This window comes from Pristis pectinata, chromosome 2 (assembly GCF_009764475.1).
Source record: "Pristis pectinata isolate sPriPec2 chromosome 2, sPriPec2.1.pri, whole genome shotgun sequence".
Lineage (NCBI taxonomy): Eukaryota > Metazoa > Chordata > Chondrichthyes > Rhinopristiformes > Pristidae > Pristis > Pristis pectinata.
In genome coordinates, this window is record NC_067406.1 from 108,429,536 (window position 1) to 108,448,349 (window position 18,814).

Consider the following 18,814-nt stretch of genomic DNA (forward strand, 5'->3'; position numbering starts at 1 on the left):
CTTGGTTGATGAACAACAGTAGCTGGATGGGATATGTGCTACTTTTTATGGGCAAGATACACCTGTGCAATCATCCACATTATTGGGCAGATGCCAGTTTTGTTACTGTATTGATGCAGTTTGGCTATAGATATGATTAGTTCTGCAGAACATGTCTTCAATACTACAGCCGGGATGTTGTCTGGTCTGTAGCCTTTGTAGCATTCAGAGCTCTCTGCCATTTCTTATCTTCAGTCAAGAGAGAGACACAAGAGATTGCAGATGCTGGAATTGTTTGTTGCTTGTCTTCAATCACACTGGCTGAAGACTGGCTTCTGTCATGATGGGGACCTCAGTAAGAAGTCAAGTTGGATCATCCACAGTACTTCTGGCTGAACATTGATGTAAATGCTTCAGTATTGTCTTAGGATAGATGTTTCCTTGGAGCTGAACTGATTAATTGTTCAATACCATTCACAATTTAATGCAACAGGTTGTTGTGTTTTTCTGTGATCTGTTGGTTGAGAGTCAGTTAGCTCTGTTCATTGCAATGTAGATTTATGCTTCAAATTTGCCAGGTTGTCAGCTCACTTTGCTGTTTTGCCTATTGCTGCTCCTAATGTACCCTTCTGCATTGCACAATGAACCAGTACTGGTGCCCTGCTTTATTTGTAATGGTAGAAATGTATCTGAAATCTTGTAATCTTGTTAGCTATGTCATTAATTTGAGTGATACTACTTTACAATTTTATGTTGGAGCAATTTCAGTGAGTTACTTCCAATTCTTAATAAAGTCAGTGTGTGTCTCATCTCTTGTACCTGGAAGTATCTCTCCCAATGAGTGCCCCTCTTTTGAACCACATTTCAACAGTTTTCCCTCTTAATTGGCTCACAGGATTTTACCTCATTCATAGAATTTTCCTACATGTGGCCCATGCAAAACTTTTCTGAGTCTTTCCGTGGCACCACAGGATTTTTCTGCCTCCAGCAATGCCTTAGGCCCTGTTTTGGTGCCTCTTCCTGCAAAAGATGCCTATTTGTTTGTTAAGATTTAACACAGTGCAAAATGCTGCCTGACAGTCAATCAGTCAAGCAAAAAACTTGATTCTGTTATTTTCTAGTCTACTGTTGAAATATTCAGGCAGTCAGTGCTTTCTAAAAGCTGCTCTTTAAATTTGCAGCCATGCCAGTACAATGTTCCCAGGTTACAGAGGAACGGCATTCAGCTGATGCCAATGGTATGAAAATGAGTCAAACTCACAGTTTAAGGAAAAGTCTAAATGTTGGAGTGGGTTGGTTGACACAAGCCCTGTCTCAGCTCAGCATCACTAGGGGAAACTTAAAGGACAACTTCTTCAGAGAAAAAGTAAATGCGCTAATATTCATTTCTTTCAAACTCATTGTACAACTTTACTCTGCTCCTGCTTTGTTCACTTTGTTAATACAAAGAATAAACTACAGAGTTGCAATTTGACCATCAATAGAACAATGATGAAACCTTCACCCCAGCAGATATTTATCATAGTTTAGAAGGAACTTCCATGAGCCATTGCTCCAATCTAATTCTTCTGAAACACCTAATATCCAATGGCTGCTAAACAATATATTTCTGGACAAAAAAGATAAAAATATCAGAAATACAAGCCTCAGAAAGCATTTACGCCTGTGGCATAACTGAGCATTAGGTCAGTTAATCATGCATGTTTGAAATCAAACCTTGTGCTTCAGATTTTTGAAAGTTACCTCCAAAGGTATAATCTAGATTGGTGATATTTTCCTTCATACATTCTTTTATTTCCTTCTTCCTTATATAATCATTTTCCTTATGGCTTTTTACTATTTCTCTGTGATTTCATATTTGTGTTTCTCTGTTAGTCACATTCATTTCTTTTATATCTGCATATGTCCTTTCAATTGATGTTTCTTGGTCATCTTAATTTGTTCAATCTTCCTATCTATGGGAAAAGAAAGAGGTTATTTCAGTTGACAAATTTCCTTTGGGAAGGAAATCTGCCATCTTTATCTGGGCTGACCTACATTCTGTTCCAGCTCCATCCCACGTGATTGCCTCTGGCAAGCCACTCAATTAGAGTCATAAGAGTCACAGAGTCAAACAGCACGGAAACAGGCCCTTCGGCCCAACTGGTCCATGCCGACCAAGATTCCCATCTAAGCTAGACCCCTTTGCCCACATTTGGCCCATATCCCTCTAAACCCCTCCTAACCATGTACCCGTCAAAGTACCTTTTAAATGTCGTTAATGTACTTGCCTCAACTACTTCCTCTGGCAGCTCATTCCATATACTGACTACCCTCTGGGTGAAAAAGCTGCCCTCAGGTTCCTATTAAATCACTCCCCTCTCATCCTAAATCTATATGCTGCATTACAGAAGAAAAGAATTAAAACTGGAAAGGCCACCTAGTGTTGACCAAGTTACCAAATTCAGAATGGCTAAATTACTCCCAATCCAGTTGATCTTGCAATGTTTTGGGGCTGGTGTCTAAATCGAGGCAGCATTCCCACAGTCTAGTCAAGCAACAGGTTGGCAAAGTTATACTCACAGAATCAGAACTTACAGATGACATGGCAGACTCCTCCATCACCATTTCTAAGTATATCTTGTCCCACCAAAGAAGGCAGTTGTGGTATACAAGTGGAAGCATCCCTTATGGAGACAAAGTCCCATCTTCACACCAAGTACACTCTCCATTATGTTGCGTGACACTACAATCGTGCTAAATGGGATAAACTACGGGATAAATGGGATAAGCTCTGCAGCTCAAAATTAGGCATCCATAAGGTATTGTGGACCATCAGCAACATCAAAAATGTACACTGATACAACCTGTAATCTCATAGCTTGGCATTCTCATATTCTATCAATAGTAACAAGCCAGCGGGTCATCCCTGGTTCAATGAGAAGTGCAGAAGGGCATGCTGGGAGCAGCACCAGCCTTTTCTAAAAGGAAGTACAAACCTGGTGAAAACACAATATGGGACAACATGGAATACTAAACAGCAAAAACAGCATGCAACAGACAGAGCTACGCAATCTCACAACAGGCAGATCAAATCAAAGCTCAGCTATCCTACAGGTGTGAATGTTGGTGAACAATTAAACAGCTAACTGGTGGTTAGACTTGCGCTAGATAATTAGCTGCACCTCTAGCTGAGATGTTCCAGTACAGTTACATCACTGGCATCTGCCCAACAACGTGGAAAATTGCCCGGATGTGTTTTGTTCAAAAAAAAGCAGTACATATTCTATCAGGCTATTTACTTCCCACTAATTGGTCCACTCTCATTCATCAGCATAGTGATGGAAAGTGTTGCTAACGAGCTGTCAAGAGGCAATTACTCTCCTATACCCTGTTCACTGATATCCATTTTAGGTGAAAATGTTTTTTGACATCAAGGCAGTATATAATCAAGTGTAGCATCGAAAAGCCCCAGAGAAACTGACATCGATGGAAATCAAGAGAAAAAACATTTTAAGGATGAGAATTATACCTCACATAAAGAGAGTTGGCAGCGATTGTTCGAGACTAATCATTCCAGCTCAATGAGATCATCAAAGGAGTTCAACAAAGTAATGTCCCAGACTGAGTTGGTTCAACAATGACCTCCCTTCCATCATAAGTCAGAGGTATGTGTATTTGCTAATAATTGCACATTTCCATTTGCAAATCCTCAGGAGAAGAAGCAATCCATTACAGCATGCTGCGAGCCTGAGATAATATTCAGTCATGGGCTGATAAATGACAATAACATTTGCATCACAGAAATCTCAGACAATATCCATTTTCCAAAACCTACCCTTAATATTCAATGGGGTCACTATTGTGTAGAAACTAACCTAAAGTTATAGTCAGAGGCTGGGTATTTCACAGCAAGTGACTCACTTTTTGAACCCCCAAAGTCTTTCCATCACCTACGAAGCACGTCAGGAGTGTAATGGGACACTGTGTCTGGATGAGTGCAACTCCAGGAACATTCAATAAGCTCAACAGCATCCAGAACAAAGCAGCTGTTTGATTGGCACCCCAACCACCACCCTAAATTTTCATTGCCTCTACTAGCAGCACACAGTGGCTGCAGTGCATGTCATCTGCAAAATACACTGCAGTCCCTCACCAAGGCTACTCTGACAGCACTCCCAAACCCATGAACACTAATAGCATGAAGAGCAATGGCAGCAAGTTCAAGGGAACACCAACATTGCAGGTTCCCCTCCGTCAAACACCATCCTAAGCTGGAAATCTACCATTGATCCTTTATCATTTTTGGGTCTAAGTCCTAATAGCTCAGTCGGAGCACCTTCAATAGAAGGACTACAGCTGTTCAAGCAGATGGCTCACTACAATCTTCTCAAGGGCAATTAAGGGTGGGTAATAAATGCTGGGCTTAAGATAAGATAAGATCTTTATTAGTCACACGTACATCGAAACACACAGTGAAATACATCTTTTGCGTAGTGATTTTGGGGGGCAGCCCACAAGTGTCGCCACGCTTCCAGCGCCAACATAGCATGCCCATAACTTCCTAACCTGTACGTCTTTGGAATGTGGGAGGAAACCGCAGTGACATCCAGGGATGAATAAATAAAGAATGCAGCAGAACAAATGAGATGCCAAAATCCATGTTGCTGCATTCAAGGCTATTGTAGCTGTGAAAATGGGAGGGAGATCGTGACCCTTACAGTGATCCTGGTTTCTGTCCCATTCTTATTTTCCAACATGCTCAAATTACCAGAAGAGAAGTACACAGCAAAATTACTGCAAAGATTTTGTCACAGACCACAAGAGATTGAAGGTTTATGTTTAGGATAAAGATTCCAAAGACAGGTAAAAATAAATATTCCGCATTCACCTCTGAAACAAGAGAAAGTAATAAGGCAGCACATTCTACATTTGAAGTCAAATTGCATTATCAATGAATCATAGATTATGGTATAATTATCAATAAATCAGTATCAATGGATTATCAATGAATCATAGATTACGGTATGCATTTTGATGAAAAGACAGTGGTCAAAATATAGATGTGATATAGGAAGCTTCTGGTGACCTAGATCAGTAGAGTTTGATGACAGGATGCTTATGAAGCAGAAAACACAGACAGATTCTGCAACAGTGACATGACAGGACCTGTAGAGTGTGTGGCAGCAGCTTGTAGTTCCTCTGGGAGATGAACACTGCAGCACCAAGGCCCATGTGAGCTGATCAGTGCAGCAGATGAGAAAAGCTGACAAGCAGCTTCTGTCTTAATCTTATCTCTAAATCCCTGGGACCTCATTTCACTAAATCATTTGCTTAGCACTCTCTGTGGTTATGTTTTTATAGTGTAGTTGTACCTCAAGAGATGATGTTTGTCCCAATAAGCCTTACAAATCCTTTCCATTTGTTGGCTACTGTCCAGATTGGGATCAATTGGGATATTTCAGTGGAACACCAGCTCGACAGGAAAGTTCATTAAGTGACACAGTTTTATCTTTCACCACATACGTGTGTTATGCACCTGATGTTGCTAGGTGATTCCTCCCAGGTTTGAATCCTTCCTGTGAATCCTAACCCCTGTGAGAATATGGTTCCACCAATTCTGGCAGCCTTCCAGTACCTCCCAGTATGTAAATCTAACTAGACAGCTATTACAGCCAAGTCAAATTTTGCCATCAACTAATTCTCATCAACATGAACTGCATTTGTCGGCTTGTTATCAGCAGCAGTAATCCAGGCTGATTTTTGACAACTGTCACCTCAAGGCCAACTATAGAACTAAGTCCAATACAGACTTGCCTGTTCAATTCCATACACTGCTTACCAAGTGAGGCTTTGGAAACACCAACATGTGTTAGGTTAAAAGATTTACAAATAAATTGCTTCAGGATTACTCAGTTGGTTACAATGTTTACTTTTACCACTCTACATAATTTGAGATGGGAAGAATCTATTAACAATAAATATTGGAAAAACATATACATCCCTTCGATGATTTTAGCATGTGGTACAACAAAGGGGACTGTAAGACTTCAAAACACAGGAAGGCTAGAATTGGTGGACAGATGGTTGATAAAAAATGGATGTGTATGAGAAAGAAATATAACTTAACAGAAAGACAAGGAGGGGTGCGAATGAATAGAAAGACCTTGAGATAGAGGTTACATTATCTGAAGCATAATGCAGATAAATAAACCCATCATTAAACCAGAGCAGCAGTGCAATGGTTAAATTACCAAATAAGCGACCTAGTGACCTTGTCAAACAATCCAAAATTATGATTTCAAATCTGACCATGGCAACTGTGGGATTTAAATAATCTGGAATTTTAAAATAAAACTACTCTGCATAACGATGACCGTGTAACAATGGATTGTCATTAAAAATCCATTTCTTTAATTACTGTTCTGTGGGGCAGGAAACTTGCCTTAATTATCTGGTGTGGCCAGTATGTAAGTCTAGAGCTACAACAATGTGGTTGTTAACTGTCCTCTGAAATAACCAAGCAAGCCATTCAGTTGTATCAAACCATACAGGAAAAGGAGTAAACCAGACAGACCACAAGTATTGACTGAACCGTTGAATTCAGACACAGAAAAGTTGTTTAGAGGTCTGGTGATGTTGCTAAGTACTCCTCATAAATCTCTGGGGACTGAGTTAAAAATGGGAAAGCAGTCCCTCAACCAAGTCAGGTAACAGACTGAGGGAGTCATACTGACAGAATCATACATTACAGATAATGCACCAGACTCCTCCATCACAATCCCTGGATACACCTAGTCCCACTGCTGCACAGGCTGATAAGGTGAGAAAGAAGGTGTATGGCATGCTTGCCTTTATTCATCGAGGGATTGAGTTCAAGAGTCAGGAAGTTATGCTGCAGCTTTATAAACCTCTGTTTAGGCCACATCTGGAGTACTGCATTCAATCCTGGTCGCCTCATAATGGGAAGGATGTCGAGGCTTTGGGGAGGCTGCAGAAGAGGTTTACCGTGATGCTGCCTGGATTAGAGGGTATGTGCTATAAGGAGAGGTTGAACAAACTTGGTTTGTTTTCTCTGGAACAGCGGATGCTGAGGGGAGACCTGATAGAAGTTTATAAGATTGCGAGAGGCATCGATAGAGTAGACAGCTGGTATCTTTTTTCCCACGGTCAAAATATCTAATATTACAGGGCATGCATTTAAGGTGAGAGGGAGTAAGTTCAAAGGAGATGTGCGAGGCAAGTTTTTTTTTCCACATAGAGAGTGGTAAGTGCCTGGAATGTGCTGCCAGGGGTGGTAGTAGAGGCAAATACAACCACATCCAACAGGAGAGAATTTAACCACATCGTCATTAATATTTAATGGCATTTCCAGCGCCATGTACCCACCATCAATTTCCTGGGGATGGTCATCATTAACCAGAAACTCAACTAAACCAGCATATAATATTATGGCTACAGGAGCAGGTCAGAGGCAGGGTATTCTTTGGCAAGTGACTCATTTCAAGTGTTTGCAACATATCTTTTAGAATGTTGAGGCAATTTTGCCAACTCAAGATATGTTTGCATTCAGTTTGTTTACTTTGGTTTAGAAAATGCACATATGAGGAACTGGTATAAACATCCAGTTTACACATTCATACCTTATGACGTAAGCGCACTAACGGCAGATAGTGTTTTGGACCAAATCCTTCTTTAGTCGGCCCTCCATCAGTGCTCAAGAAGACAATGCAAAGTAATAAAATTGTTGACCACCAGTCTGGCATCATTGTTGGTCTTCGCCTGAATGCAAAAAGGGAATAAATATGAGAAGTGTAATCATTTCTCATAAATGTTTGATTATGAAAATCAGATTTGAAGTTACTATTTAATACATTAGTAACAACATAATTACCAAAGACTTTGTGAAATAATGATCAATACTATTTAATTTTCACCTTTTAATTTCATATTAATTTAACCAGAGGTTTTGTATCAGCTGTTTAAGTTGTTCCTGCTTTCTTCAAAACACATGTTAATTCTGCATCCACTACTGAAAACTATTGTAATTGTAATAACGCTTGTTACAGTGATCATGAACAACAATTTAGGCTAAATATGTTTTATTCCAATTTTTTTTTTTTACATAGTTTATTCAATGGTGGGAAATGAAGTTATTGATTAAAATTCCCCAAAAGCTACTTGTCGCTTGTGCTTAGTGGTTTGCTACTCGCCAAGCTCACTCTTACTTTGGCCAGGACTCTTGGCACAAGCGTCCTCAAGGAAGCTGACTCTTGCCTGACTGGTAAAGCCTTGAGTAATATCAGGGCTCACCGACTGTCAATCCCACAGAAATATTTTGACAGCCAGTGAAGCCAAGCTGAACCAGCTGTCAAGCTGCAACGAACCCAAATATTTGTCTGTCTGGGACATTCACAAATATTCAAAAAATGTGAAGATTAAGTGTATTATATAAATTATTTTTACTTAGCAAGTATTTTTTAGAAATTATAACACTTAAAAACACTAGAAAACACTGACTAAATTAAATAATTCATGTTGTCTTAAATATATCAAATAAATTGATGTTTCTAACCTTTCCTCCACACAGACTTGAAACGAATGGAGTCAGTGAATCTTTTCTAGGCCCAGCCTTATGCAGGCCAGACCACCATTTAATCGCCACCTGAAACTGCTTCTGAAAAGATCATGGCATGCCATCTTCCTGAACCACTGCCATCCTTCAGGTGAAGGCACATGCACAGTGTAAATGGCAGTTGGAGTTCCAGGACATAGCACCAGTAACAATGAAGAAATGGTAATAAGTTTCCAAATCAGGCTGGTATGTTCCTTGGAGGGGGAACCTGCAGGTGGTGGTGTTCCCCTACTACTGTTGATCTTGTTCTTCTTTATGGTAGAAGTCTAAAATTTGGGAGGTGACGTTGGAGCACTAAGGCAAGCAACTGCAGTGCACTGTGCAGATGGTAGACACTGCAGCTGCTGTCCACCAGTGGTGGAGGAAATTAATATTCAGGACAAGGAATGAAGTCGGTTGCTTTGTTTTGGATGGTACTGAGCTTCTTGACATTGTTGGAATTTCACTCCTCTTGGCAATTGGGAAGTATTCCATCACACTGGTGAATTGTGCCTTTTAAGTAGTGGAAAGGCTTTGGGGGTCTCAGGGGGTGAGACACTCACCACAGTATTCCCAGCCATACATACTTTGAGAAGGTAACTAAAACTGATGAAGGCAAGAGACTAGACATTGTCTATATGGACTTTTGAAAGGCACTTGACAAGGTCCTGCCTGGTAGGTTTGTCGAGAAAGTTAAGGCACATGGGATCCAAGACGAGCAGGCTAGTTGGATCCAAAATTGACCTGGTGATAAGAGGCAGAAGGTGGTCCTTTTCAGAACAGCATCAGAAAAGGATGCTGTTCTGATTGGAAGTCTGTGACCACTAGTGTACTGCAGGGATCAGTGCTGCGACCTTTGTTGTTTTGGATATATATTAAAGACTTGGATGTGAATGTAGGAGGTAGGACTGGTAAGTATGCAGACGGCACAAAAGTTAGTGGTGTTGTGGATAGTGAGGAAGGTTGTCAGGATACACATCAGAAAGAAAGTTGGGTGGAATATTAGCAGATGGAATTCAATCCCAACAAATGTAAAGTGATGCACCTTGTGAAGTCAAATAGGAGTGGGACATATACAGTGAATGATTGGGCACTAGGGAATGCTGAGGGACCTTGAGGTTCAAGGTCTAGTTCCCTGAGAGTGACAACACAGTTAGAAAAGGTGGTGAAGAAGGCATCTGGCATGTTTGCCTTCAAAGGTCAAGGCATAGAATGTAAAAACTGGAGGGTTTTCACAACTTTACAAAACACTGGTTAGAACGCATTTGCAGTATTGGGTGCAGTTCTGGTCGCCATAGGAAGGATGTGATTGCACTAGAGAGAGTGCAGAAGAGATTCACCAGAATGTTGCCTGGATTGGACGATTTTAGTTATGGAGAGCGATTGGATAGACTGGGACTGTTTTCTCTGGAGCGAAGGAGGCTGACGGGTGACCTGATAGAGGTTTACAAAATTATGAGCATAGATAATCAAAATTATTTTCCCATTTGTAGTGGTTCTCAAAGACAAGTGAGCATGTTTAAGGGGGGTGAAGGAGTTTTAAAGGGGATCAAAGGGGAAAGTTTTTTTTTTATACACACACAGAAATTATCTAGAACACACTGCCAGAGCAAATGGTGAAATCAGATACAATCACTACGTTTAAGAGACATATAGACAGGCATTTCAATAGGCAAGGCATAGAGGATACAGATCTAATGTGGGCAATCGGGATCAGAGTAGATGGGTAAAAAGGTTGACATGGACATGGTAGGCCAAAGCGCTCATTTCGGTGCTGAACAACTCTATGACTCTGTCAGCTTATACCTGTTTGTTATCTGTGTCAAACTGCACATAGGCATGGGCTACTTATTTTCTGAGGAGCTGTGGGTTGAATTGGATGTTGTGCAATCAGCAGTGAACATCCCCATTTCTGACCTTGTGACAGAAGATAGGTCATTGATGAAGCAGCTGAACTCCAGTAACAGGGCCTTGGGGTTAAGGTGAATGATATCTAACAACCACAACAACCTTTGTTCGTGTATGACTGCATCTTGTGATGAGTTTACTCCTGATTTCCACTGACTTCAGCTTTACCAGGGATCTTTGATTTCTCAATGTCAAATGCTGCCTCAGTGTAAAGGAACAATTCTCACCTCACCCCAGGAATTCACATTATTTGCCCACATTTGGACACATAGGCTGTGATGCAGTGAGGCTGAGTGGTCCTGGTGAAACTCAGCTCAGCATAAGTGAGAAAGTTATTGGTAATTGCCTCGTGATAGCACTGTCGAGGCCATTTTCCATCACTTTAATAATGATTCAGAGATCGATTTTGCAGTAATTTACCAAGTCAGACTTCATATTTCTTTTATTTTGTTACAACACATGGAAGAGGCCACTTGGCCCCTCAAGTTTATGCCAGCTCTCAGTATATCAATTCCACTCTGACATTTTTCCCTGTAACCTGTTCTCTCTCAATCCATCAACCCCTCTTTATTCTCCTGCTACCCATCCAGTGGTAACTTACAATCAATAATTAACCTACTAACAGACATATCATTGCGATGTAGGAGGAAACAGGAGCATCTGATGGGACCACAGGAAGAAGCTACAAATTCTACACAGAATGCACTCAGGGTCAGGATTAAATTCAAGTCGCTGGAGTTGTGCGTCAGCACCACTAACTTCTGCGCCTGTTCCATCCAGCTTTTTGAGGATAAGATGCTCTTAGAGCCTCCTCCTCCCATTAGTAGTTTAATTATTCACCACAATTCACAACTGGATGTGGCAGGGCTGCAGAGCTCTGATCTGGTATGTAGTCTGTGGGTTCACTCAGTTCTTGGTGTTACATGGTGCTGTACTCTGGTTGTTTTGCGCTCACATTGTCCTGTGTTGTAGCTTCACCTGGATGGCATCTTATTTTTAGGCATGCCTGCTGCTGCTCCCAGCATGCCCTTCTGCGCACCTCATTGAACCAGCGGTCGATCCGTTTGTTTGATAGTAATGGTAGAGAGAGAGATATACTGGGCCATGATGTTGCAGATTCTGAAGGAATACAGTCAGCTGCTGCAGATGAGCCAAAGCATCTCACCAGCTGAGGTGAGACCAAAGGTGGTAATCAGTTGGGTTTCACTGCCTGTGTTTGTTCTGAAGCTGTGAGGCCATAGGGTCTGGAGTCAATGTTGAAGATCCCAAGTATGACTACCTTCTGCCTGGGCACCACCTTGTCATCCCTTCTGATGTGTATCTACTTGCAATGAGACAGGCCAAACCCAAGGTTTGTGATGGAGGAGTCTAACACAAGGTATGATTCTGTGTCAGAATGTTCCCTGACTGATCTGGGGACAGTTCTCCCTATTTAGACATTTGCCACTTTTGGAGAGAGTGCCGAGATCAATGGGGGCTTCATCCAGCTTAATTCTTGTTATGCTTCAACACAACATATTTGATACAACTGAATGACTTGCCAGGCCATTTCAGAAGGCAGTTAAGGATCAACCATATGGCTGTAGGTCTTAAGTCACATATGGGCCAAGAGAACAGATTTCCTTCCCTGAAGGACATTAGTAAACCAGATGGGTTTTATGGCAATTCATTAGACTCCATGAGACATTCAATGTCAGAATGCAATCAGAATGATAGCAGCAATCAGCTGGAAGCTTGGGAGATCCAAATTTACGCACTCTTATCCAGGAGTCCAAGCATCAGCATTGTTACAGAGATTTCAGTTCTTCATATATCTAATCTCGTAGTGACACCAGCTAAACAGAAAATGTGGAAATACACAGCAAGCAGTCAACGTCAATGAAGTGGAAATATTGATGTATGATCTTTTACGTATATCACCACAAAAACTCAAAGGGAAATACAACATCAAAGATCTCTCAGTATTATTATACAGTCAATTTAAATTTTCACCACCATAATTTACTGTAGGCAGTAAAAATCAAAAGTTCAGTAGGTCAGTACTTGCACCTGAAATACTAGGGTACAGTTCTGAGTGAAAATCATCCATACTTTATTCACGTTCACCACTTAAGAAGAAAATTCTCCCTGGTAGATTATGCATTCAGCCAGGTGATTCCTCCTATATTGAAGCTCTTAGCACTTGAACAATCTTAACTCAAATCCATATCTGAATATTCCAGGTACTCAAACTGAGGGAGGTTAGATAGATTGTGAAAAGGGGAATTGTGGAGGCTACCTCAGATGAAATGGGAAGATTGGAGTCAAGAGCACCAGCATCAGGAAAGGAGAGGGATTGGAAATGGTAGCAGGATGAAGGAAAGACCATGGGAGGTTGTGTCATTCGGAGGTCAGAGGACAGGCGACAGGCAGGAGATCAGGGATGCTGCAGGGGGAGGACTTTTCAGTGGAGGGGTGGACAGGTGATCAACAATTCAGATAAATTCTTCACTTATCTCCAGTTCTCCCAGAAGTTAAGACAATGTCCTCCTGGAAGCAGCCTAAAACAAGTATCCCTAAGAATATTTGGTTTCTGTCCCTCTGCGATGCTCTAAGATGAATGCTGCATGAGGGAAAAGTTCATCCTGGGTGTTTCTAAAGTGGAAATTGTGTGGGGGTAACAAGGATGATTCACAACCAGAAGTGCCCAGTCAAATTTCCTGATTTGACTCAGAAATACTTGTAAACGTAATTTAATCTGGGTTAAAGCATTTCTCAAGTGCATGGCAGTGGGGGAAAAAAAAACAAGTGATTGAATTTCTTGGCATTTTTTTTTCCATAGTAACTGTTGCACCATGATTCTCTGATGAAGGGTAGTGATGAACCATTATTCCACATTTTTCCACAGGAATATTCAGTAAGATGATCAGTTATTTTACCTCTTTTTTTTTTTAAGATTAGTGCAAAGATAGTAAACCAAGAATTTATTATTTCATCCATTCACAGTGACAAAGTGAAAAAATTGTGTAATTGCTTTACTAAGCAATAGAGAAGATCCTTTCTCAGTGTTTATATTCAACAGGGCAAGTACTCCATGAAATGCTGACAAGGAGAGGTTTTTAGCTGCAAGAATATTTATAATCCTGTACAGTCACAACTGGATGTAAAAATTACCTGTCAAAGATGATTAAAACATCAAGTTTTCAGACATACTGCACACAAATAAAATAATCAGAGAGAGAGAAGTGGAACGGCACCAGCAATTAATGGAACTAAAGGCTGACAAGTCCTGTGGATTTGATGGCTTGCATCCTAGTGTCATAAAAGTGGTGGCTGCAGAGGTAGTGGATGCCCTGGTTGCGAACTTTCAAGATTCACTTGATCATGGAAGATCCCAGAGTACTGGAAAACCACAGAAGGAAAGGAAACAGAATGCAGGATACTATATGCCAGTCACCTGCTATTGGCAAAATGCTGCAATCCATTATTAAAGTAGTATAAGCAGGACTTTTAGAAAATTGAAATGTAATCATGCAGAATCAACTTAGTTTTATGAAAGGGAAATCATGTTTGACAATTTATCAGAGCTGTTTGAGAATTTAACAAACAGAGTGGAGAAAGGAAAAATGAACCAATCTAATGCTTTTGGATTTCTAGAAGGCATTGGATAAGATGCCATATAAAAGATTACTACATCAGGCACAAGCTCACAGCATTTGTGATAACATATTATCATGGACTGAGGATTGGCTAGCTGACAGAAAACAAAGTTGGGATATTTTCAGGTTGACAATTTGCAAGTAGTAGGTGTCCCATAGATCAGTGATAGGGCTTTAAGTATTTGTTATCCACAATGATGACTTAATTTAAAGGACCGAGTGTGTTTAACCAAATTTGCTGATGATGCAAAGATAGGTGGGAAAGGAAGTTGTTTAGAGGACACAGAGATGTTGATAGGTTAAGAGAATGGGCAAAAATTTGGCAGAGGGCGTATGATAAGTGGAATCAAGAAATTATCCTCTATGGTAGAAATAGTAAAGCAGGATGTTGCTTAAATGGAGAGACTACAGAATGCTGATGTTCAGAAGGATCTGGGGGACCTTATATTTAAAACAAAAAGTGAGCATGCAGGTACAGCAAATAATTAGAAGTGTTAGCGTTTATTGCAAAGGAGATGATTATAAAAGAAGGGAAGTCTTGTTACAACTGTTGATGAGAGCACATCTGCAATTCTACATATAATGTTGGTCTTCTTGCTCAGACAGATGCACAGGCTTTGGAGGCGGCTCAGGAAGGTTCACTGTCAATACCTTGGATGAAAGGGTTGACAAATTAAAAACATGAGCAGGTCGGGACTATAGTCCTTGGAGTTGAGAAGAATGCGGGTTAATCTTATTGCAACATATAAGGTTATGTTGGGGCTGGACAAGGTCACTGTCATAGAAACACAGAAACAAGCCCTATAGACCATCATGTACATGTTAATCATCAAGTACTTATCTACACTAATCCCCTTTACCAGTGCAAGGTGTTAAATATTAATAGGCTAACAAAAGTAGTTTAGAACAGACCAAGTTTGGAGGGGATCGGGCAAAAAAGTGAGCAATGCTCATCATTTATAGTTTCAATTTCATCAGCTTTGCTGAAGATGATTGATGAGGGTAGGGCAGTAAATGTTGTGTACATGGACTTCAGGGAGGCATTTAACAAGGTCCCTCATGGTAGGTTAATCCAGAAAATTAAGATACATGGGATCCATGGTAACTTGGTAGATTGGATTCAAAATTGGCTTGGCCATAGAAGACAGAGGATAGTGATGGAGGGGTGTTATTCTGACTGGAGGTCCGTAGCCAGTGGTGTTCCGCAAGGATCAGTGCTGGGACCTCTGTCGTTTGTGTTATATGTAAATGATTTGGACAGAAGTGTAGAAGGTCTGATTAGTAAGTTTGCAGATGACACAAAATTGGTGAAGTTAAGAAGGTTGTCAAAAGATACAGTGGGATATAGATCAGTTGCAAATATGGGTGGAGAAATGGCAGACGGTGTTTAATCCAGGTAAGCATGAGATGTTGCTTTTTAGGATGTCAAATTTAAGGAGAAAGTATACAGTAAATAGCAGGACCCTTAAGAGCATTGATGTACAAAGGGATCTCGGGATCCATGTCCAAAGCTCCCTGAAAGTAGCAACACAAGTAGATAGCGTGATAAAGAACCTGTATAGCGTGCTTGCCTGCATTGGTCAAGGCATTAAGAATAAAGAAGTCATGTTGCAGCCGTATAAACCTTTGGTTGGGCCCCATTTGGAGTACTGTGTGCAGTTCTGGTCATCCCATTACAGGAAGGATGTGGAGATTTTGGAGAAGGTGCAGAAGAGGTTCACAGAATGCTGTCTGGATTAGAGAATATTAGCTGTAAGGAGAGGCTGGACAAACTTGGATTGTTTTCCCTGGAGCGTCAGAGGCTGAGAGGAGACATGACAGAGGTTTATAAAATTATGAAAGATCTAGATACGGTAGATAGTCTTTTTCCCAGGATATTAATGTCAAGTACTAGAGGATATAGCTTTAAAGGTGAGAGGGGAAAAGTTCAAAGAAATGTGTGGGGTAAGCTCCATTACACAGAGAGTGGAAGGTGCCTGGAACGTGCTGCCAGGGGTGGTGGTGGAACCAGACATGATAGTGGCATTTAAGAAGCATTTAGACAGGCACATGAACATGGAGAGAATGGAGGGATATGGATCAGCTACAGGCAGATAGGTTCAGTTTAATTTGGCGTCATGGTCAGTACAGACATCGTGGGCTTGTTCCTGTGCTGTGATGTTCTATTGGAATTTCCTCACACTCATTACTTCATCTTGCCCAATGGCCCATTCCTTCCAAAGACCAACAGTTGGTTTTGAACATGTACAACCTTGTAGAAGGCTGAATACTTTCAAAAGGAAACAGATTATTTTTACACAACAGATTTATGGTGAATATTCAAAATTTCTTTAAAGACATATGGCTCTGTATGCACAAATAGATAAGCTTTTCATGAAGGAAGAGGCCTTATGGTCTTGGGGTCCCCAGATATTGCCAGGTCTCACATCCTCGTCAACTCTGCCCTGCCATCTTACGTGAGCAAGCAGGAGAACAGAAAGACACACCCTCAGAAACTCAAATTTTCACACTTGCAGCTTAGTTCTTTCATGTTTAATTTTTAATTTTACTGTTTTTAATTTTGCTTGTTGCATTAAAAAAAAGCATCACTCTTGAATGAAGGTCAACATTTCCTGAAATGCAAGGCAAAATTACTCCTCTCCTGATCAGGCTTTGGTCTGGCTGTTACTCCCTTTTTCTATTGAGTTTCACCAGTATGTTTCCAGAATGCAAGCCTGTGGCCTGTTTGTGTCTCTTTCTTTTTAGAGTCACATAGTTAAAGAACACAGAAACAGGCCCTTCAGCCTGCTATATCGATGCTGACCATTAAGTATCCAAACTAATCCCACTTACAAGCACTGGATCCTACTGTGCCTTGGCGATTCAAGTGCTCATCCTTATGCTTTTTTGAGAGTACCTGCCTCCATCACCTTCTCAGGAAGTGCATTTCAACTATCATCTAGGTGGAAAAAAATTCTACCTCAGATCCCCTCCAAATCTCTTACTCCAAACCTTAAATCTGCTGGTCACAGGCTTCCAATCACAAATTCAACCATCAACTATCAATCTCTTCCTCCTTTTCCAAGCCAGTTTTGGATCCCAAGTTGCCAATTTATAAGATATCTTTATTAGTTACATGTTCATCAAAACACACAATGAAATGCACCTTTTGCATAGAGTGTTCTGGGGGCAGCCCACAAGTGTCGCCACGCTTCCAGTGCCGACATAGAAAGGCCCTGTACGCCTTTGAAATGTGAGAGGGAAATGAAGCCCTGGGAGGAAACCCATGCAAACACAGGGAGAATGTACAAACTTCTTACAGACAGTGGCCAGAATTGAACCCGGGTCACTGGCTCTGTAATAGCATTACGCTAACCGCTACACTACTGTGCCTGCCCTACAATTTGTATTGTATTTCATGGATTCTAACCTTTTAGACCTATCTTCTATGTGGGACCTTGTCAAAGGCCATATTGAAATTGATATAAACCACATCAATTGCACTGCCTTCATCAATATATTTAGTTACCTCTTCAAAAATTAGTCAGACAGGATCTCCCAGCAACAAGTTCATGCAGATTATCCAATGATCAATCCTCACCTTTCCAAGTGTAGATTAATCTTGACCCTCAGAACTTTTTTTCAATAATTTCCTTACCACTCATGTTAGACTAAATGGCCCATGGTTACCTGGTTTATCCTTGCTGTCCTTCGAATAAATGTACCACATCTGCTGCCTTTCAGTTATCTGGCACTTCACCTACTGCCAGTGAAGATTTAAATATCTCTGCTATAGCCCCAGTAATCTCCTCCCTTTACTCCTGTACAACTTGGGATACACTTTATACTCACTAAGATATCTAACATCTCATCCTTTATAATCTTCTTAGGCAGTCTCTCAGTATCAAGGATAATTTGTTTCCAGTCAGATCTGTGGGTTCTGAGATGGCAGATAAGGCCAATGTGGGACCTGTACACTCCATCACAGATGGGGAAGGTAGTGTCTGACAATACAGGCAGTTGGGAAGTCTGTGAGGTAGCTTGCTCTTTCCACTGACTACGCTGGGTTTCTCTGTATTCCTGACGTGAACTCAGGGTTCACAGTGCTATTCCAAAAGCTTCTTTGCCACTTTCAGAGGTCATGAGCTAGGAATTTCCAGAGTTCAGCAGGGATGTTGCATCCTTTCAGAAGGTTTTGGTGAAATCATAAGATTTCTGGAGTCTCAGGGAGTTTATTATTGGTCAAAGGTTTTTCTTACCCTCTGACCTTCAGTCACAACCTATGTCTCCATTTTTGTTTTACACTTTTTTCCCCCCTCAGCCATTGACCAAACTCTTCTTTCCCCTTTTACTGGTCTCCAGAATTAGTCCCTCTACCCGTGGAATCATATGTACTCTCAATTACGCCTCTCTCCTAATGAATTCAGCTTGGCTTGACAATGCATAATACCATAGGTCATGGAACAGCTTTAAAACAAAACAAAGAATCACCCAGATATCTGTCTTTGGGTATTAGCAGTAAGCATACAAATAGACATGGCAGCAAATAGACGGATTGTGAAATCTTGCACTCTTTGGAACCAGATTTTCAAAGAGGATCACATTGAGCAGACAGCACTATTTCACATGTTCAGCACCACCAACCTGATAAATTCCCATCCTTTTATATAAAAAGATTGTGCTGTAAATCCATTTTAAAAAAAAAGCTCATTCTGTC

General features: G+C 40.8%; 1 protein-coding gene across 3 annotated transcripts in view; it reads right to left on the reverse strand.

Annotated features, from left to right (window-relative positions):
• fstl5 (follistatin-like 5) overlaps window positions 1-18,814 on the reverse strand; it is a 576,645-nt gene that overhangs the window by 534,566 nt on the left and 23,265 nt on the right. For all 3 annotated transcript variants that reach the window (XM_052010319.1, XM_052010317.1, XM_052010320.1), the window contains exon 2: window positions 7,602-7,740. In XM_052010319.1, the coding sequence (XP_051866279.1) occupies window positions 7,602-7,740 (139 nt within the window). The remainder of the gene's footprint in view (window positions 1-7,601; window positions 7,741-18,814) is intronic.